This window comes from Mytilus edulis, chromosome 9, assembly GCF_963676685.1.
Source record: "Mytilus edulis chromosome 9, xbMytEdul2.2, whole genome shotgun sequence".
Classification (NCBI taxonomy): domain Eukaryota; kingdom Metazoa; phylum Mollusca; class Bivalvia; order Mytilida; family Mytilidae; genus Mytilus; species Mytilus edulis.
This window is the reverse complement of record NC_092352.1, coordinates 1,024,203-1,048,164: the sequence shown is the minus strand read 5'-3', so window position 1 is coordinate 1,048,164 and position 23,962 is coordinate 1,024,203. Positions and strand designations below refer to the sequence as shown.

The following is a 23,962-nucleotide window of genomic DNA, read 5'->3' as shown; positions in this document are numbered from 1 at the left end:
CAAGCTATAAAGGGCCCCAAAATTACTACTGTAAAACCATTCAAACGGGAAAACCAATGGTCTAATGAAAGTATGCATTTACATCTGTAGCTGGTAAAGACATTAAAAACTGAGTAGTGAGTAAATCAAATTAATCATGATTATTGAGTTCTATCTGATTTACTGTACTTTGAAGCATTTTGAGTATAAACATGATAAACAATATGTGATTCAAGAGATTATCAAAGATCAGTCATTGAAGCCTAAATCCTAAATGGATAAGAATGCACAAGGTCACAAGAATACAGAAGAAATAATTGCTATTACTGATCGCATGACAGAACACGACATTTAAAAATGATTGGCATATTAAATATGCGACATGGTTCTTTGTGTGAACATGTACATTTGTACATGTAATTATGAAAAAGAAGTCCCAAGTTAATTTGTTTATTTAGATTTATGAATTTGATTTTTTTCTCATTTACAGATGTAAAATAATATGTTGTTGTGTGGCAGGAAGTGAAAAAAATACTGGTGCGTTTAATGCTATCTCACAAATTCTGGCAGATTATTTTAAGGTAATGATTATTCGTTTGTTTCTATTAACATGATTAATTTTATACATGTACATACAATGTATCATTCCAGGTAATAACTATCATGCTTATCATATTTTTATATCCTAGTTATTCCATTCAGTATCAGACATTTTCAGTTCCTTCAATGTTGAATTTACATCATTTTTCTTTCTAAATAAAATTAAACTTTGTTAAACAACTTTTAACACTAACATGATGGTAAACATCTTTAACAGTCAGGGGTACTACTTGTACAAGTAATTTTTATTTACTTGAAGCGTTAAAAAAAATATTATTATACTTATATAAGTGAATTATAATGTTTGAATAATCTCCCCTTAATTTTCTCAAAAATTTACTTGTATATATAAGTAAAAAAAAAATACAATCCCACAAAAATTCTCAATTTTTGAAATGTAAAAACATGCCTTTAATGATTTTTGGAAAGTTGGCTCATATTTTTTTTTAGAGTGCAATGGTTCATCTCATTAGTTCAAAAAAGAAACTGATTGCGCAAAGATCTTCAAGGCCTTCAACAATTGCTCCTTGGGGGTTGTAAATGACCAGTGTTCTGAAGATAACAGACAAATAGGATTTCCATTGTCCATGAAATTACACTTGAATGATTATTAAAGACATCTGCAAAGGGTACACAATTTAAAATTCTATAAGAGCAAAGAAATCATAAGAATTTAAGAAAAGCAAATAGGACAAAGTTATGAGGAGAACAGATTAAAATTATAAAAAAATCTTAATGTCTAAGGGACATAACTTAGCCATTTTTTTTTTACCTATACAAGTAAATAAAATTCACATGTATAAGTATCCTACAAATTTACTTATATAAGTATATTAAAATTTACTCCTTCAAGTAAATAAAAGTTACTTGTACAAGTAGGACCCCTGACTGTATAATTTAACTTTTGATTTTGAATAGGCTATGTATGTCTCTTTTCTGACAGGATGTAGATCTGGTACCCACTGATATTGCTGCTGGTTTGATACTGGTACATAAAGACCAAGAGAAACAGATCAGTGATTTGCCATCTATATCATATGATACATTCACAAATGGATCAACAAGGTACATGTAGTAATACTTTCAAAAAGAAAATTATTTTTAAAAGATTGCTTTCAAGTGGTTAGCTATTTCTAGTGATCAAAATGTTTTAATTTAAAATGTACTTTAAAAAAAAATATGTATTTGCATTCAGTTATTGCAGATCAAACTTGTTTGTTCATAGTGTATTAATTTACGTTTTTGATTGAGTTAAGCTTTCCAATTGATATTTTATCGTATAATTTTCTATGTTGTGATGTTATACTATTGTTTCAGAAAAAGGGAGAAGGTTTGGTACCATTAAAACGTTTAATCCAGCTGCAAATGTTTGCACCTGTCCTAAGTCAGGAATCTGATGTACAGTAGTTGTCATTTGTTTATGTAATTTATACATGTTTCTCGTTTCTTGTTTTTTTATATAGATTAGACTGTTGGTTTTCCCATTTGAATGGTTTTACACTAGTAATTTTGGGGCCCTTTATAGCTTGTTGTTCGGTGTGAGCCAAGGCTCTGTGTTTAAGACCCTACATTGACCTACATTTGTATAATGGTTTACTTTTATAAATTGTTATTTGGATGGAGAGTTGTCTCATTGGCACTCATAACACATCTTCCTATATCTATTTAAAACATTTATACTGAAGTATTTATATTATAAATTTTTAATCCTCACAAATATATATATGGAATATTTTTTTTTGATTTTTCAAACTCAATATGGGTGCACTTGCACTGCGACCTTGAGATAATCATGCACTGTCCATAGCTATGGCTTTTATATAGACATTAATTTCATGATTTATCTTTATCTGCTTTATCTTTTCTTTTTTTATTCATTGTAAAAACTAATGATAGAGTTTTCATTGCCTAAAGTATATGAATAAAATACATACAAACAGTATTTGATATATTTACAGAAACCATGGAAATAGATTCACATTTTGGGGGTAAATTTGTAGATTACACAATTTTTACTAAAAATTAGATCATTTTCTGTTATTGTTTTATTTTCTGGTATTCCTATAAACACTCTTTTGTTTTGTTTTAAAGCAATTACTTCTAGCACTCTGCTTTTAAGACTTGTTATGTCTTATTTATTTTAGCTAACAAAAGTTTATCTAAATGTTAAGTCAAGAGAATAATATATAGTATAATCCTAGAATGACATGTCTTTCATAGCTGGGCTAGATGGGTTGCCCATTAGCTTATTTTGGTGGATTCCAGATATTCTCATTAATATCAAGTTGTGGCTGTACCTGGTGTCCTAATACGGTGGTAAATACAATTTTTATCTCACCTGGTCCAAAGGGCCATTTGAGCTATTGCTATCACTTGGTGTCTGTTATTGTCCATCATTGTCATAATTATAAACTTTTACACAAATCTTCTCCTCTGAAATTACTGAACCAATTGCAGGCAAACTTTGGTATCTAGTGTCAGCTATTATGGTAGAAAGTGCAGAAGTACAATGAAGTAAGACCTACAAATAAGTCAAATGATCTAAATTGTCAATTTATACCTTATAGAACTTATTGCCCTTGAAAGATGATTTTTTTACCAGATTTTTTGTTTTTTTACAGAAACTATGATAAATAGTGATAAATTAAGGCATGTTAAAACACACATTAATATAAACATTAAACAGCAAAATAATCATTGATGTAAGATCTATACATAAAATTCAAGGTGAGCTATTGACTCTTAGGAGCCTCTAGTTTTTTTAAAACTTATATATTTATTCTTGTATTTACCAAGGGTATAGCTAGGCTTGGTATTCTACCCAATGTTCAATATTTTCATTGATTTTATTTAATCCCAAATACTCTGACAACTAATTTTCACTTGCACTGCTTTCAATGGTTATAGTTCTATTGCTTTTTTTACATACTAAAAAAATATTTGTATTGTTTTTCTATTTTCATATAACATGTATAAGATTTTAAAAAAGGAGTAGGGGCAATAAGGCTCTTATTTGGGCCAAAAATTACTGCAAATTTAAAAGTTATCATGTATATTCTTAAATCACTGAAAACTGAGCTAAGGTACAAGATATTCAGAAAAACAAAACAAATTTGACATTCAACAAGTTACCATGGCAACAAATCATGACTTAATTTGAATATTTTAAAAATTTTGTGATTTTCCTTGTTTTTTATCAAATTTTAAGTATATTTTCGATTGAAAAAGTATGTGCTCACCCAAGAAACAACTTTTTATTTGGTGATATTATATCAATAGTTATAATAAAGCTTCTGTTAAACTATTTTGTTGTTTTTTTTATGTTTCCACAAAGGATATAAAGATAGAAAACTGCATAAATTCTGTATTTTTCATCGTTTTTGTAAAAACAGGACATATTATGACGTAATTGCGACGTCATCAGATAAAAATCTATAAGTTTTTCATTTATATTTTTTGAACCTATGCATTTCTACACATTATGTGCAAATTTGAAATAGTTATCAAACATTTTATTTTCTTGGGCCAAAACCAGGCCTTTATGCCCCACCCCTTTATGACCTGCCCCACCCCTTTATGACCTGCCCCTACTCCTTTCTACTTTTTTCAATGCAAAAACTGTATGTTTCTTTGGTTAACTGATTTACAAAAAAAATTTATCTATGAAAAAGTAACTAATCAAGGGGGAGTAATGAACAGTATTTGATTGAATCACATCTATAATTCTAAAGGAAGAGGCCGATTTCTTGAGCTGCTACTCCTCTGTTAGCTTACAAAGTCTGAAATATTTGTGATATATATGCATATAAATGTAGTGTTGTATACTTCCTAAATTTGTCTTTTAAAACAATCTTTTTCCACAGAGAATGCCAATTTTTGAGAAAAATATCAAAATTTGAAGACCTTTATCGATCCATGCCTTTTATGCTTTCACACATGCTCAATTGACATACTGCCTGCAAAATTTAAAAACTCTTTGTTTCAACACTTGGCCAATTGTACGGCAATTTAACTGGCATCTTCTAGTGAATTCTAAAAGGAATGAGACTGGGTAATTTGACACAGTAAGTAACTACTACTGTCCATACATCACCTTCCATGTAAATCCACACCTTCCATGTAAATCCACACCATCCATGTAAATCCACACCTTCAAATGTAAATCCACACCTTCCATGTAAATCCACACCTTCCATGTAAATCCACACCTTCCATGTAAATCCACACCTTCCATGTAAATCCACACCTTGCATGTAAATCCACACCTTCCATGTAAATACACACCTTCAAATGTAAATCCACACCTTCCATGTCAATCTACACCTTCCATGTAAATCCACACCTTCCATGTAAATCCACACCTTCCATGTAAATCCACACCTTCCATGTAAATCCTCACCTTCCATGTAAATCCACACCTTCCATGTAAATCCACACCTTCCATGTAAATCCACACCTTCCATGTAAATCCACACCTTCAAATGTAAATCCTCACCTTCCATGTAAATCCACACCTTCCATGTAAATCCACACCTTCCATGTAAATCCACACCTTCCATGTAAATCCTCACCTTCCATGTAAATCCACACCTTCCATGTAAATCCACACCTTCCATGTAAATCCACACCTTCCATGTAAATCCACACCTTCCATGTAAATCCACACCTTCAAATGTAAATCCACACCTTCCATGTAAATCCACACCTTCCATGTAAATCCACACCTTCCATGTAAATCCTCACCTTCCATGTAAATCCTCACCTTCCATGTAAATCCTCACCTTCCATGTAAATCCTCACCTTCCATGTAAATCCTCACCTTCCATGTAAATCCACACCTTCCACGTAAATCCACACCTTCCACGTAAATCCTCACCTTCCATGTAAATCCACACCTTCCATGTAAATCCACACCTTCCATGTAAATCCACACCTTCCATGTAAATCCTCACCTTCCATGTAAATCCACACCTTCCATGTAAATCCACACCTTCAAATGTAAATCCACACCTTCCATGTAAATCCACACCTTCCATGTAAATCCACATCAAGCATGTAAATCCACACCTTCCATGTAAATACACACCTTCAATGTAAATCCACACCTTCCATGTAAATCCTCACCTTCCATGTAAATCCACACCTTCCATGTAAATCCACACCTTCCATGTAAATCCACACCTTCCATGTAAATCCACACCTTCCATGTAAATCCACACCTTCCATGTAAATCCTCACCTTCCATGTAAATCCACACCTTCCATGTAAATCCACACCTTCCACGTAAATCCACACCTTCCATGTAAATCCACACCTTCAAATGTAAATCCACACCTTCCATGTAAATCCACACCTTCCATGTAAATCCTCACCTTCCATGTAAATCCACACCTTCCATGTAAATCCACACCTTCCATGTAAATCCACACCTTCCATGTAAATCCACACCTTCCATGTAAATCCACACCTTCCATGTAAATCCTCACCTTCCATGTAAATCCACACCTTCCATGTAAATCCTCACCTTCCATGTAAATCCACACCTTCCATGTAAATCCACACCTTCAAATGTAAATCCACACCTTCCATGTAAATCCACACCTTCCATGTAAATCCACACCAAGCATGTAAATCCACACCTTCCATGTAAATACACACCTTCAATGTAAATCCACACCTTCCATGTAAATCCTCACCTTCCATGTAAATCCACATCTTCCATGTAAATCCACACCTTCCATGTAAATCCACACCTTCAAATGTAAATCCACACCTTCCATGTAAATCCACACCTTCCATGTAAATCCTCACCTTCCATGTAAATCCTCACCTTCCATGTAAATCCACACCTTCCATGTAAATCCACACCTTCCATGTAAATCCACACCTTCAAATGTAAATCCACACCTTCCATGTAAATCCACACCTTCCATGTAAATCCACACCTTGCATGTTAATCAACACCTTCCATGTAAATACACACCTTCCATGTAAATCCTCACCTTCCATGTAAATCTACACCTTAGATGTAAATCCACACCTTCCATGTAAATCCACACCTTCAAATGTAAATCCACACCTTCCATGTAAATCCTCACCTTCCATGTAAATCCACACCTTCCATGTAAATCCACAACTTCCATGTAAATCCACACCTTCCATGTAAATCCACACCTTCCATGTAAATCCACACCTTCAAATGTAAATCCTCACCTTCCATGTAAATCCACACCTTCCATGTAAATCCACACCTTCCATGTAAATCCTCACCTTCCATGTTAATCCACACCTTCCATGTAAATCCACACCTTCCATGTAAATCCACACCTTCCATGTAAATCTACACCTTCCATGTAAATCCACACCTTCCATGTAAATCAACACCTTCCATGTAAATCCACACCTTCCATGTAAATCCACACCTTCCATGTAAATCCTCACCTTCCATGTAAATCCTCACCTTCCATGTAAATCCACACCTTCCATGTAAATCCACACCTTCCATGTAAATCCACACCTTCAAATGTAAATCCACACCTTCCATGTAAATCCTCACCTTCCATGTAAATCCACACCTTCCATGTAAATCCACACCTTCAAATGTAAATCCACACCTTCCATGTAAATCCACACCTTCCATGTAAATCCACACCAAGCATGTAAATCCACACCTTCCATGTAAACACAAACCTTCAATGTAAATCAACACCTTCCATGTAAATCCTCACCTTCCATGTAAATCCACACCTTCCATGTAAATACACACCTTCAATGTAAATCCACACCTTCCATGTAAATCCTCACCTTCCATGTAGATCCACACCTTCCATGTAAATCCACACCTTCCATGTAAATCCACACCTTCAAATGTAAATCCACACCTTCCATGTAAATCCACACCTTCCATGTAAATCCTCACCTTCCATGTAAATCCTCACCTTCCATGTAAATCCACACCTTCCATGTAAATCCTTCAAATGTAAATCCACACCTTCCATGTAAATCCACACCTTCCATGTAAATCCACACCTTGCATGTAAATCAACACCTTCCATGTAAATACACACCTTCCATGTAAATCCTCACCTTCCATGTAAATCTACACCTTAGATGTAAATCCACACCTTCCATGTAAATCCACACCTTCAAATGTAAATCCACACCTTCCATGTAAATTCTCACCTTCCATGTAAATCCACACCTTCCATGTAAATCCACAACTTCCATGTAAATCCACACCTTCCATGTAAATCCTCACCTTCCATGTAAATCCACACCTTCCATGTAAATCCACACCTTCAAATGTAAATCCTCACCTTCCATGTAAATCCACACCTTCCATGTAAATCCACACCTTCCATGTAAATCCTCACCTTCCATGTTAATCCACACCTTCCATGTAAATCCACACCTTCCATGTAAATCCACACCTTCCATGTAAATCTACACCTTCCATGTAAATCCACACCTTCCATGTAAATCCACACCTTCCATGTAAATCCACACCTTCCATGTAAATCCTCACCTTCCATGTAAATCCTCACCTTCCATCCTCACCTTCCATGTAAATCCTCACCTTCCATGTAAATCCACACCTTCCATGTAAATCCACACCTTCAAATGTAAATCCACACCTTCCATGTAAATCCTCACCTTCCATGTAAATCCACACCTTCCATGTAAATCCACACCTTCCATGTAAATCCACACCTCCCATGTAAATACACACCTTCCATGTAAATCCACACCTTCCATGTAAATCCACACCTTCCATGTAAATCCACACCTTTCATGTAAATCCACACCTTCCATGTAAATCCTCACCTTCCATGTAAATCCACACCTTCCATGTAAATCCACCCCTTCCATGTAAATCCACACCTTCCATGTAAATCCTCACCTTCCATGTAAATCCTCAGCTTTCATGTAAATCCACACCTTCCATGTAAATCCACACCTTCAAATGTAAATCCACACCTTCCATGTAAATCCACACCTTCCATGTAAATCCTCACCTTCCATGTAAATCCACACCTTCCATGTAAATCCTCACCTTCAAATGTAAATCCACACCTTCCATGTAAATCCACACCTTCCATGTAAATCCTCACCTTCCATGTAAATCCACACCTTCCATGTAAATCCACACCTTCCATGTAAATCCACACCTTCCATGTAAATCCACACCTTCCATGTAAATCCACACCTTCCATGTAAATCCACACCTTCCATGTAAATCCACACCTTCAAATGTAAATCCACACCTTCCATGTAAATCCACACCTTCAAATGTAAATCCACACCTTCCATGTAAATCCACACCTTCCATGTAAATCCTCACCTTCCATGTAAATCCACACCTTCCATGTAAATACACACCTTCCATGTAAATCCTCACCTTCCATGCAAATCCTCACCTTCCATGTAAATCCACACCTTCCATGTAAATCCACACCTTCAAATGTAAATCCACACCTTCCATGTAAATCCACACCTTCCATGTAAATCCACACCTTCAAATGTAAATCCACACCTTCCATGTAAATCCACACCTTCCATGTAAATCCACACCTTCAGATGTAACAAGAAAACTATTTTTTTTGTGGTCTCTGTCAACCATTTGAGTGAAGAATTTGTTGACAGTAACTATGTGTGTCATCTAGAGTGCAACATAGCAAGACATTTGAATTGGTCTTAATCTTTAAGGTAAACAATAATTATTATTTTTACAGTAGAACCAATGGACAGGCTTCCATGTCATCCACAGAAGAATGTACAGTAAAACCCAAACCATGGATGACAACCAAGATGATGTTCCATTACATGAGATATGCCAGTGCTTCCTATGGGTGGCCATTTTATTTATTTACAAACTTGTGTACTGGGATTTGTCATCTGTGTAAACATATGAGGTATGTTGTTCTAATGTATTGATGTTTTACACACTTGTGTACTGGGATGTGTCATTTGTGTAAACATATGAGGTATGTTGGTCTTATGTATTGATGTTTTACGCACTTGTGTAATGGGATGTGTCATCTGTGTAAACATATGAGGTATGTTGTTCTTATGTATTGATGTTTTACGCACTTGTGTACTGGGATGTGTCATTTGTGTAAACATATGAGGTATGTTGGTCTTATGTATTGATGTTTTACACACTTGTGTACTGGGATGTGTCATCTGTGTAAACATATGAGGTATGTTGGTCTTATGTATTGATGTTTTACACACTTGTGTACTGGGATGTGTCATTTGTGTAAACATATGAGGTATGTTGGTCTTATGTATTGATGTTTTATGCACTTGTGTAATGGGATGTGTCATCTGTGTAAACATATGAGGTATGTTGTTCTTATGTATTGATGTTTTACGCACTTGTGTACTGGGATTCGTATCTGTGTAAACATATGAGGTATGTTGGTCTTATGTATTGACGTTTTTACACACTTGTGTACTGGGATGTGTCATCTGTGTAAACATATGAGGTATGTTGGTCTTATGTATTGATGTTTTACACACTTGTGTACTGGGATGTGTCATTTGTGTAAACATATAAGGTATGTTGGTCTTATGTATTGATGTTTTACGCACTTGTGTAATGGGATGTGTCATCTGTGTAAACATATGAGGTATGTTGGTCTTATGTATGGATGTTTTACGCACTTGTGTACTGGGATGTGTCATTTGTGTAAACATATGAGGTATGTTGGTCTTATGTATTGATATTTTACACACTTGTGTACTGGGATGTGTCATTTGTGTAAACATATGAGGTATGTTGGTCTTAAGTATTGATATTTTACACACTTGTGTACTGGGATGTGTCATTTGTGTAAACATATGAGGTATGTTGGTCTTATGTATTGATGTTTTACACACTGGTGTACTGGGATGTGTCATCTGTGTAAACATATGAGGTATGTTGGTCTTATGTATTGATGTTTTACACACTTGTGTACTGGGATGTGTCATCTGTGTAAACATATGAGGTATGTTGGTCTTATGTATTGATGTTTTACACACTTGTGTACTGGGATGTGTCATCTGTGTAAACATATGAGGTATGTTGGTCTTATGTATTGATGTTTTACACACTTGTGTACTGGGATGTGTCATCTGTGTAAACATATGAGGTATGTTGTTCTTATGTATTGATGTTTTACACACTTGTGTAATGGGATGTGTCATCTGTGTAAACATATGAGGTATGTTGGTCTTATGTATTGATGTTTTACACACTTGTGTACTGGGATGTGTCATCTGTGTAAACATATGAGGTATGTTGGTCTTATGTATTGATGTTTTACACACTTGTGAACTGGGATGTGTCATTTGTGTAAACATATGAGGTATGTTGGTCTTATGTATTGATGTTTTACGCACTTGTGTAATGGGATGTGTCATTTGTGTAAACATATGAGGTATGTTGGTCTTATGTATTGATGTTTTACACACTTGTGTAGTGGGGTGTGTCATCTGTGTAAACATATGAGGTATGTTGGTCTTATGTATTGATGTTTTACACACTTGTGTAGTGGGGTGTGTCATCTGTGTAAACATATGAGGTATGTTGGTCTTATGTATTGATGTTTTACACACTTGTGTAGTGGGGTGTGTCATCTGTGTAAACATATGAGGTATGTTGGTCTTATGTATTGATGTTTTACACACTTGTGTACTGGGATGTGTCATTTGTGTAAATATATGAGATATGTTGGTCTTATGTATTGATAACATTTTCATGTTTAAATGGAACACACAGTCCTATGTATCATGTAATGGAACAGTCTAATGTATGTTTTAATGAAAAAGTCCATGCATGTTTTATTGGAACAGTCCAATGCATGTTTTAAAGGAACAGTCTAATGTATGTTTTAATGGAACAGTCCAATATAAAAAAAAGAAGATGTGGTATGCATGATTGCCAATGAGACAACTGTCCTGAAGAGACCAAAATGACACAGACATTAACAACTATAGGGTACCGTAAGGCCTTCTACAATGAGCAAAGCCCATACTGCATAGTCAGCTATAAAAGCCCTGATATGACAATGTAAAACAATTCAAACGAGAAAACTAACGGCCTTATTTATATAAAAAAATGAATGAAAAACAAATATGTAACACAGACAAACGACAAACACTGATTTACAGGCTTTTGACTGGGGACAGGCACTGATCTTTTTATTACCCAACGTGACTTATTCCTGATTTTGACTGCTTTGCTGAGTGTGAATTCGCATGGCTATAATTCTGTTGTGTCGTAGTCTAATGTATGTTTTAATGGAACAGTCCAATGTATGTTTTATGCAACTGTCTAATGTATGTTTTAATGGAACAGTCCAATGTATGTTTTATGCAACTGTCTTATATATCTTGTTCTGTTTCAGGTGCTGTAGTTGTTGTCTTCCAGCAAACCAAGTTTATTTTGACAACTGTTGTCAGTGTAATACAGCCACAATCAAAAGATTAACAGGGTTGGATCAGTTTGATCTGGTCTATGCAGATTATCATAATAGGGTAGGTGGTGTCACGTATGGAACAAATTAACATTTAAGGTCGTACATAACACTACAGGGAGATAATTCTGTAAAATTCAGTTTAAAGTTTTTATCACGTTACATGTATATTGTTAAGGCTTCTCAATAATCAAAATAAGTGTTTGTCAAGATGCTGTATATCAAATGAAAGGAGTAGGTCCGGTAAGGACCGATTTTGGCCTCAAATTTCAGGTTCATCTGATGAAAGATTTTGACCACTTTTTAAACACTTAAGTGTCTATTTCATTTAAGTCAATTAGTTTATGTGAAAGATTTTAACTGATTTAGTCATTAAAAACGATCTGATTCAAGCTCAAATATGAAAAATCGACCAAATATGCCAAAAAATGTCAATTTTCAGATGGTTTTTGTCAAAAATGAAAGTGGCCGCATCCGTGTTCATCCTCAATCTTTATATATGTTATGTATTATCATAAAATACAACTTACATTTCAATATTAAGGATGAACACGAATGCGGCCACTTTCGTTTTACACGAAAACCGTCTAAAATTTAACTAAAATGCTAGAATTGTGAAGATTTCAGTAATTTAGCATGACTTCATGGTGCTAGTACCCAATATATCTGCATTGTAATGTCAAAAACAGCCCATATTTATGTAGCAGAAGCATTCTATTGTCCAATAAATAACTAAAAGTTTACATTTTAACAATTTTGTAAAACTGCTATATTTTGGGGCCAAAAAGGGGTCTTACTGGACCTACTCCTTTTGTTGATAAAGTGTGTGGCTCAATTTTTTTGAAATTTTATATATTTGTCAAAGAGTCAAAATTTTATGATAATTAAACAAGCCAATTAATTTTGGGTAAGTTGTTTGGTACGACCTCAAGCACTACCTTTACTGAAATTCAGGCATGTAAAGTCCACTCTGGAAAGTGATTTGCACCCTTTTTTGCCATGGGAATTCAGGAGAAAAACTTATTGGAACTGCTTGAAAACATCTTATGAAACTACACAATAAGTTCAAATCCTGTGTGATCGTTTGGGGTATTTTCATGGAAAAACTGTTTTCCATTATAAAGAAGAATTTGAAAATACTTGTAAATGATTCTATAACACTCAAGGAGTATTAAAATAGGTCAAAATCACGAATAAATAATTAGGCAAGTTGTATTTCTTATTAACAGAACTATGGTAAAGATGCTAGAACATTAAAATTTAGTATTCAAACTGGGAAATTTTAATAAGACCATGTTAATGTTTTGAATATTTACTTCAAATATTAGTCGTTTGATATTTTGATTGAAAATTGATATTGTCTAGTAACATAGCATGTATGAAATGCTGGATTACAATTCTTATTCTAATGCAACATCAATTGTAATTTTCATTTTGATTCGATAACATCACTAATTTTCATGGCATTAGTTTGCAATTGTCGATGCTATGAAAATGTAGCGCAAGTGCAGAAGACATAGGACAGATTTTAAATGTATGATTTCACATTACTTTCTGTCAGTTTCAGTAGAATAGAGATAACAATATTGTATTTTAAGCTCCAATGGTATCAATTGGTTATTTGATGGTTGCAAATAACCGTTTACTGGCTTGGCTTACCGCCTTAGCTTAAAATACAATTCAGTTATCTCCTAAATATAAAATAGGAGAGGTGGTATAATTGTCATTCAGACAACTTTGAAGTCTGATTCAATACTAGATGTTTTGTGGAGGGAAATATGGTTAAAAATCAAACATTTTATTTGAATTGTAGATATTTGAAATACCATTTTATGTAGCAATAGATAAAGAGAAACAGTCAGTGGTTGTAGCCATCAGGGGGACTTTATCACTGAAGGTCAGTTATTGGTATCATGTAGTGTAGGTTCAGATATATATATATCATGTAAAAGAGTTGTTATTTTTTTGTATTTATATGTATTTTTAGCATTTGTTTTCATAAGTCGAAAACACCATTCCAATTAAAAAAAGACAAACAGACAAGCAACAGTACATAAAAAACTACATAGAAAACTCAAGACGAATACCAGCGTCAAACATCATCATATAGCTCTGACGTATGCCAGGCGTGTTAAAAAATCTTGTACGCTGCCAATAAGCTAGTAATTTAGGATGCATTCAACCTGTCAATCATATCTGTAATGTGTGCACAACAAGCTTTAAGCGTGTTTTGGTCGTACGAGAAGCATACCTAAGTGTTTATCGGGCGTTCAAGAAACGTACGTTTGCGTATACATGGCCTTTGTCTAACTAAATGGAATGCACGCTACACAGGAAAAAAGTTTCTTGAACATATTTGAGATGCTTCCTGGATGTATCTTGGACGTTCTATTATGGGGTGTTTGTTACAAACACACCTGCATACGTTTTAGTTAAAGTCGAAACCATCTCGAAGCGTATACCATGTGCCCTAAACGTGTCTCAAACTTATCTTTACGCTTGAGCTGGATGAAATTTTTTATGCTGCATAAAAATTTGTAGCGTTCATAAAGCGTATACCTTTGTTTTTGCATGTTTAACAATTGCTTAGCGTTCCTCTGGCGTGCAGCTTAGGTATACTGACTTTTGTCAATTTTTTCTGTACCTTTGGTGCACGCCTGTCTATACGCCAATGTGTGACGCCGGCATAAGCAAATAAAGCCAGGATCACACAAAGAGACCCAAAATATATAAACTATATTTTACTGGATGCCATAACAGATAATATATTCTATATTTTTATAGGCTGCCATTACAGATTATATAAACTATATTTTACAGTATGCCATAGCAGCCATAACATGATATATTCTATATTTTACAGGATGCAATTACAGATTTGAGTGCAGACAGTGAATGTTTAGAGTGTGAGGGACTTATAGGCTGTGTGGCTCACAAAGGTATTCTCCAAGCTGCTCAGTATGTGAAAAGGACATTGGAGGAGAAACATATATTAGAGGATGCATTTGATAGGGCACAAGTAAGTAAAGATCCGGGATGATATGTTTGACCTTGAACATACTAATGAAGGCTAGGGCTGCAACATTTAAATTTGGTGACATTTGGCTGTTTTTTTCTCTTTGGCGGGGTTGTTGTCCCTTTGACACAATCCCTATTTCCACTCTTAATTTTATGGGTACATCAATGAAACTGAAGCCTAATGACATCTATAACCAAAAATTATAAGAAGTAAAGGACTTTGAACATCAGGTTCAGTGTTCTTCTTTCATTTGCCAATAATTTCTGAATTTATATTGTTAAAGGGAAGTAAGCTGGTAATCACGGGACACAGTTTAGGAGCAGGTACAGCGGCATTACTGGCAGTATTACTCAAACAATCCTATCCTGATCTAATCTGTTTTGCTTATGCTCCACCAGGTGGCCTTCTAAGGTAAGAATATGTAGTGTAATTTACAGATTTAATTTACCAACTTTATCAAGAACTTTATTACTCATAGTAAAAAAGATGATACATCTAAACTCAAAAAACAAATTGACAATGGCATTGTAAATTTTTAAAAAATGATGAAAAGACAGACACCAGTTTACAAAACAGAACACTAAAAAATAAATACAGAGCAACATGAACCTTAACACAATCATCTGTGGTGATCTATGTTGCTTCTGAAGGGTCAGTAAATCCTCATACCTGCCAACTTTTCAAAATGCCCATGGGGGTTTTGCGTGCAAGATGGCTGTCATAGTCCTAAAAAACCTTCAAGGGGGCTTGCAAATACATTTTAATGTTGTTTTTTGGCTTCTTCCTACTTTTATAAGCCTTAAGTCATTATAAAACTAATCGTTTTGTTTAAATTGTGGACAAAATTGCTCTTTCAAAATTTCAATTTGGGAGCCTCCATGGGGGAAATCCCCCCCCCCCCCAAATAGTGACAGTTGGCAGGTATGAATCCTTCATCACAAATGTACTTAAAATATCATAGTAAGTAAAGAATAATGTTCATATATACACTACAGTAACCTTTAATTAATATTCATTGGATACTAATGTTCGTGGATTTCATGGGAACAGTGGAACTATGAATTTAAATGTTCAACGAAATACAAATTTTCTCAAGGAATGTATGCAGACTTCACCAAAACCATGTTTTCAAATATCCACGAATAAGTCAAAGTTTGGTCTTCAACACAGAGCATTACTGTTAGAATATTGCTAAAGTGGTCATATTAAATTATGCATGATTGTTGTTTAGCAGTGAATTATGAAAATATGTTAGTTGACTCCAGCATATGGATTTGTTTACTTTGCAAAATTCTATAGATAAAAAATAGTTTACCTAGCCATGAAAATGAAATGAGACCAAATGACACAGAAATTAACAACTATAGGTCAACATACAACAGCCTTTAAACATGAGCTAAGTCTATACAACATAGTCAAAACCATGAAAATCAAATATCCATGTAAAAAACATTTTTTCCTCATTCCATGAAGATTGGAATCTAAGATAATAAATGATTCCACAGTACAGTGAAACAGGCTTATGCAAAACATTTAAGTTCATAATTTTTATTCTAACTTTATTTATTTCAGTTTTGAAGCTAGCCAGGCGAGCCAAGATTACATATGTTCTGTTGTGCTAGGAAAAGATATGATAACCAGACTTAGTATATGGTCTATGTATGATCTTAAGGAAAAAACATTAACAGCCATCAGAAATTCACATTCTCCTAAGGTTAGTACATATTCTCCTTAACATACAATCATATTCTCCTTAACATACAATCATATTCTCCTATGTGAAGAACATGTGTTTCTGTGCATGTTCTGATTTTGAGTGATGGATGATATGCCATATCTTTTCCTTTCTATTGTAATCTCTCTTTAGAAATAATCTAGGCCTGTCACTTTGCATATGAAGTCTTATGTTATATCAGTGACAAGTATTAGAGAATTCTTTTTTTCAGCTTGTGGTGTCTTAGCTTTATATAGGTATATGGGGATTGTTATATCAGGGACAAGTATTAGATAATTCCTTTTAATGCACCCCCCCCCCCCCCATTATTGCAAAAAATGTAAACGGAATAATCGCAACAATTCATAAATGACAAAATTGCAATAATAAATGCATGCAATAATTTCTGAATTTACAGTACTTAATGCTTTTTACTGCAAAACATAGATCCAGTTTGAATTTTTGTGTCCTCACTTTTAATGTTCTAGAGATATGTCCCTTTACAAATGAAAAAATGTTGATTTTTTTGTCTTTGTTCCCTAACTTAAGTTTGCCTTAAGAACATGTTATGAAACTACAAAAGACAGATTAAGTTCAAAATTGGGTTTCACTTTTACTGTTATTGAGTTATGTCCCTTTATAATCTTATATGCCATCGGGGCCATCATCTGTGTCCCATGGGCACATTTCCATTTTAATTATGTTTTCAGAATAGAACTTTGACATCTAGATTATTATTGTCCGTTTTATGAGTGTTGAGTATTAGAATTCTGTTTTCAGTTCAGAACTTTAGCATCAGGTGCCTGGGAGGTATTATGTGGCTGTTTTATCAGTGATAGTACAGCAACAGAGAGACTACTTGGTCGAGGTGTCACTAATATAGGCAACAATGATATAGAGGTAGTGTATTAGATTTTATCTTTATATTTTATTATCATAAATGTTTTTGTTCTTTTTTTATTGATAAACTGTTGATTTTTCTGTAACGTTTTTGTTCATCAAATCAAAATGGCAACATTTCGAGCGTCTACTATAGGTCCGCTTCGAAGTACAAAAGTTCAAAATATTCCTATTAGAATGGAAATAATTCTATCATGCCATGCTCTATGTTCATTTTGACATAGGTAGGCATTATATTTGTAAACATTTAATACCTCGCTAACGCACAGTATTAAGATATTAACAAATATAATGCCTACCCATGTTAAAATGAGCATAGATCATGGCATGAAAGAATTATTTCTTAATTATCAACAGCTACAATTGTTTAATTATATTTTTCTATGAATGTCAAATCAAAAGTGTGCAACACTACTTAAGTTTGAAATTTTGTGGAACAGCAAAAAAGAGATAGAAATTGACCAGAACATTTTCACCAACTGCTATCTAATACCTGATCTGTACACACTATTGTTAGTGGCAGCTTTTCCATTGAAATAATCCTTGACAATGCATAAACTATTAACTGTGCTTTTCTTAAAACTAAGAGGAGAAATAAACATATGAAGAAGCGGTTGGTTTAATTCATTTCGATTAATTGTCTTAGTGGCATTCAACAGATGTGTTTGACAGTTGGAGAGTGGTTTTACTGTTTATATGCCACATAACAAATAATCTCTGGTCACAGAATTATGTTACGTAATTTTTGTGATTCTATTTTTACAGACAGCTGTGAGTGAAACTTATTTTTGACCTTTAATGTTGCACATGTCTATAATCCAGTGGTTTTCAACTCTATTTTTCTTATAATGAGAATTTATAACAGTTTGTTGACAATTGTGCAAGACTTTCTACTTTCTTTTAAAGATATTTTATTAATATTTGAATGCAGCATATTTTTTTTCTGTTGAACTGTTTTAAAAGACAACTATTTAAACCAATGTGTTAAATGACTTTTAGTCATGTAATTAATTTCATCATAATATAAGGCATGCATACGGCACACAGTAACCACATTCTTTACTTCTATTTTACAGTGTTAACTCCCAAGGCAAATAAGTGCACAATACTCACTATGTAACTAATTGTAAGATAAATGTTATATCTACCTTACTTTGATAGGGGGCATTATAATGTCAAAGTTTATAAAGGAAGTTTACCAGAAAGTTTGGTTAATTACACTAGAAACTTAGAACACATATTAAAATTTGAGGAAATTTTATATGATTGCCAATGAGACAACTATCCACCAGAGTTAAAATGAAGTTATAGTAAGCAATTATAGACACCATACAGTCATCACTGTAAGAAAAAAACATATAAAGTATAGTTGGCTATAACAGGCCCTAGCGTGAAAATTGTCATTATATGCCAAATTACAGTTTTGACTATGATTTCACAGTTGACAAAAGGTTGGAATATGATACTGTGGAATCATTAATATTCGTGGATACCTATTTTTGTGGATTGAGGAAACCTGCATTTTCATGGATATTTGATTTTGTGGTTTTATTAAGGTCTGCACTCAAGCTGATAGAAAATAGGTATTTCGTTGAAAAATTAAATTTGTGGTTCACCGGCAACAACAAAATCAACCAAAATTGGTTACCCACGAATAATAATGAATCTACAGTAGTATGACCTTAGCATAGGACACATGAAATTTTTGTTATTTCATACTCTGAACTGAGTCCATGGCCACTCAGCATGCATAAAACTTAACTTGAACTTTCCGTAACTCTGTCCTTGACAAGTTTATAAGAATTCTCAATGATTGCTTCCTTTACACATCCTGTCCTTTCAACAATTCGGAATAGCTTCTAAAAATATGGCTAGATTGCAGATATCTTAATGTTCAGATTCCTTTTTCCATTTTCCCCTTTCATACTTCTATATAATTCAGTCATAATGAAACTTAAAACAAGGCTTCCAAGTTGATTTGAATATATTTTGTTTTTATGCCCCACCTACGATAGTAGAGGGGCATTATGCTTTCTGGTCTGTGCCTCCGTTCGTCCGTCCGTCCGTCCGTCTGTGCCTCTGTTCGTCCGTCCGCTTCAGGTTAAAGTTTTTGGTCAAGGTAGTTTTTGAAGAAGTTGAAGTCCAATCAACTTGAAACTTAGTACACTTGTTCCCCATGATATGATCTTTCTAATTTTAATGCTAAATTATAGTTTTGACCCCAATTTCATTGTCCACTGAACATAGAAAATGATAGTGCGAGTGGGGCATTCGTGTACTATGGACACATTCTTGTTTACTTCTTATAAAATATGAATGAATTGATTTCTTCCAAATAAAACAGATTTTAATTATCCTCCATAGTTTCTCATGGGAATAAACTTTTACATTCAGGTCCATGTATCTAATATGTATATTCTAGTACCCTTTTTGAAGAGGAAAAATATTGTAATGCAGTATGTCAAACTAATGCCACTTATATATGAATGAATGATGTCAGTTTCAAGGTTAAGGGTCAAAGTCATGAAGCACAATATGACACAATCTCAGTTGTGTTTCAGGGATATTTTATTTTAATTTTTTATGTTTTGAACATTTTACAAGTATTGCATTACAATAGGAATATCAGTATTTGAAGAGTAACAAGCATCAATTTGAGATTTGACTGAGACACTTGGTCTTATATCATCTTAATTTTTAAAAATTTAAAAAGACTCTGCGTAGAGAATTTTTCAATCCCATTGAATAATATTCATTTGCATAAGGTCTATTATATCCCACTCAGTTCCCATGTTAATTTATTATTTTGTTTTTACTGATCATATGAACATTTTTTCTGTGATATCTTTAGGAAGCATTGCAGAATGTCAGTATGGCGAGAGAACAATTGAAAATCACCCACCCACCAATGTATCCACCAGGGCAGCTATTACATGTGTTAGAAGTGGAAGGAGGGAGGTAAGTATTTATATAGTTATTTGTATGCTGCAGCCATAGCAGAGGGACATTAAGTTTTACCCGTGTCTGTCTGTATGTCTCAAAGTTGGTTTCCGTTCTCTAACTTCAGTTTGCCTCTACCAAATATTATGAAACTTATACACAATGCTAATAACTACAAAACACAGATCAAGTTTGAATTTTGGTGGCATCACTTTAACTGTTCCAGAGTTATGCCCCTTTACAAATGAAAAAATTGCAGATTTTTTTGTTTCTGTTTTCTAACTTTAGTTTGCTTTAATCTCAAGTTATTAATGAATTGAATAGAAAACATGTTCAATTTAAAAATAACAAACAAATGTTATGATATGACATACAACAAGTACAGAGAAGATTTCTAACTTTGGACATGTTTATGAAAATGTGGTTGGATATACTGGATTTTAAGATATAAACTCAATACTAAATAAGATAAGTAGATTGACTAAACATACATTAAAACATACCTTAAAAATCAGTACAGGATATTTGTTGGTTGATATATTTGTTTGAATAATGAATAATTAGCTAAGTGTTGTGTTTCTATAGGCATTCTATATAAGTTGTAATTTAAAATTATGGAGATTTGGTATGATTGTCAATGAGACAACTCTCCACCAGAGACCAAATTACATAAAAATAAGTTACTATAATTCATTGTATAGACTTCAAAAATAAACAAACCCCCCATACTGCATAGCAAGCTATAAAACCCCAAAATATCAACTTTAAAACTTTAAAACAAAAAAAAACAACAGTCTGATTTATGTACAAAACAGTATGATAATTAACAGCAACTAACAACAACCACTGAATAACATATGCCTGACTTAGGACCAGCACATACAGAATGTGGTAGAGTTAAACATGTTTTCTGGCACCCAACCCTCCCCTAAACTTTGACAATAGTCTTACAGCGCAACATAAGAACAAACTATAAAGAAACAGTTGAAAGGGGTAAATTAATCAGATTGACATAAATCACAAACGCACACAATACAGATCAATACAATATAAGTTACTGTATACTATAGTTCAAAGCCAATAACGACTTTATTATATTGGTTGCAGTGAATTACATTGAATTCCCAGTTAAATAAAAACCGATAATTTCACATGTGAAATAAAGGTGGTTATTTCACTCTCTGATGTCATACAATAATAGGCATGTTTTAAATTAATTTCTTTAAAAAAAAAGCCATTTGCCAATGTAATAAAAAGAATAACTAATTAAAGAACTCGTGACCGAACAACACTGATAATTATCTCATGCGCTACGTGCATTCATCAGTTAATGTGTTGTTTGGTCACTCGTTGAATATTTTTCTTTATTTGAATTCTTCGATTAGTTATTCTATAATTAAAAAAAATATATATCTAAGACTCTAATTATCAATCAGTACAATCATATTATAATGTTTAATTTCATATTGTTCATAAACATGTATTTATGTTTTGTCTATTATGATTTATTTGTTTGTAATTGATATAAGGGCCCTTTGATTAGGAAATAAACATATTTGATTAGATTTGATTATTTGATTTGAGTACAAATCACATTCAATGTATTTAATTTTTTTTTTTGTATTTATAAAACATTGTTAACCTCTGATTGTATGTCTGTTTTGTAATTATTTACAGAGCCTGTTGTGGAACTCCAAGTTTTTACGCTGAATGGTCGAGAGCAGAAGACTTTGTCAAGGAGATAATTTTGTCTCCAGACATGGTCACAGATCATATCCCTGATAATCTAATGACAGCATTAGAACAACTAAGTGACAAAGACTTCACACCCAGACAACGAAAGAGTCAAGAAGAAGTAACTGCACTGTAACAAGGATACTATAGCCAGTAGAATTATTTAATTGATTAAAGCCTTAGGAGAAAAAATTATAGGGGCAAATACTTATTGGTTTATGTTTCAATATATGTATAAATTCCAACAAAACCCTAAATTTTTATAAAGTATATATAGTTTATATTAACAATGAACAAACATAATTTAAATTTAGTTCATAAAAACAAATTTTAGATTTAGAAGAGGTAACTGTCAGTGTAAAAGAAAAAAAAACTTTGTTGTAAGTAAAAACTTTATCCTTTAGGTTGAAGGAAAATATCTTACTGGTGCATCATGCTAAAATTGTAAGTTTTTTAAGAATAACCAAATCAATTTTACAAGAATAGGAAGTTAATAGCTTTGATTGGTCTAATGATTCCATTATGTACAGAAATTATGGTATATCACATATCTTATAGTATATAAAATATGGATTTTAGTGTTCTTAAATATATTAAATTTTCATCACATTGACAGTGGCAATGCTTTTCAAAAAATACTCATGATTTTGCAATATTAAGCTGTTTGGTAGCAGGTTATAGTACTTTATGTTATATTCAAAAGTATTATTAAAAAAAAGGGTATTCTATTCACAATAATACTGTTATATGCTTAAAAGCCATTGTTAATTATTAATCAGTGTATAACAGTGTAAGTGTAGCATTTGTCATACATTTTGTTGTGTATGGCCTAGTATCCAAGCATTCATTGTACATGTAGGTAAAGTGAGGGATATAGGCATTCTAGTTACCAGAGCTTTAGCAGCTATTGAAAAAATATATTTTATAGTCAAAATTGTATTAACCACTAAAGGGATTCATATTGACCTTAACCTTAAAAAAAAATCAATGAAGCAGAAATGGTTTTATCCAGTCAGTGACCAATAAAACCTAAGGACAGAATCAAATCTTTATCTTTTCAAAGCCAGAAGAAAAGACAATAGAAATAAGAAGATGTGGTATGAGTGCCAATGAGACAACTCTCAATCCAAATAACAATTTATAAAAGTAAACCATTATAGGTCAAGGTACGGCCTTCAACACGGAGCTTTGGCTCATACCAAACAGCAAACTATAAAGGGCTTCAAAAATGACTAGTGTAAAACCATTCAATCTAATCTATATGAAGAAAGAAAAACACTTATGAACCACAAACGACAGCCACTTAACATCAGGTTCCTAACCTAGGACAGGTGCAAAAAATTCAGAGGGTTTAAAAGTTTCACCTGAAACAATAGTATAACATCACAACATAGAAAGACACACTAAAAATAATCTATTCCATTTAATAACAGAACATTGAGAATGTGTTTTTGTTTTACCATTTCATGATTATATATGCTGAGATGATCATGTTTGTATGGTTTACCAATGGTTTGTGATTGTGATAGGATGTCACCTGTATATCTCTACCTGGCACTTTACTTAGATCTCATTGTTTACCTTTCTATGTGATTTTGTGTGTGTTATATTTTT

General features: G+C 33.4%; 1 protein-coding gene across 1 annotated transcript in view; it reads left to right on the top strand.

Annotated features, from left to right (window-relative positions):
* The window catches only part of LOC139487430 (diacylglycerol lipase-beta-like), a 31,850-nt gene extending 8,226 nt beyond the window's left edge, over positions 1-23,624 (top strand). The window contains exons 3-13 of the mRNA XM_071272210.1: positions 470-560; positions 1,523-1,644; positions 9,312-9,491; positions 11,973-12,102; positions 13,855-13,938; positions 14,905-15,060; positions 15,344-15,471; positions 16,633-16,774; positions 17,555-17,674; positions 20,526-20,632; positions 22,292-23,624. Coding sequence (XP_071128311.1) covers positions 470-560; positions 1,523-1,644; positions 9,312-9,491; positions 11,973-12,102; positions 13,855-13,938; positions 14,905-15,060; positions 15,344-15,471; positions 16,633-16,774; positions 17,555-17,674; positions 20,526-20,632; positions 22,292-22,484 — 1,453 coding nt within the window. The 3' untranslated portion in view covers positions 22,485-23,624. The remainder of the gene's footprint in view (positions 1-469; positions 561-1,522; positions 1,645-9,311; positions 9,492-11,972; positions 12,103-13,854; positions 13,939-14,904; positions 15,061-15,343; positions 15,472-16,632; positions 16,775-17,554; positions 17,675-20,525; positions 20,633-22,291) is intronic.
* The last annotated feature ends 338 nt before the right edge of the window (positions 23,625-23,962 follow it).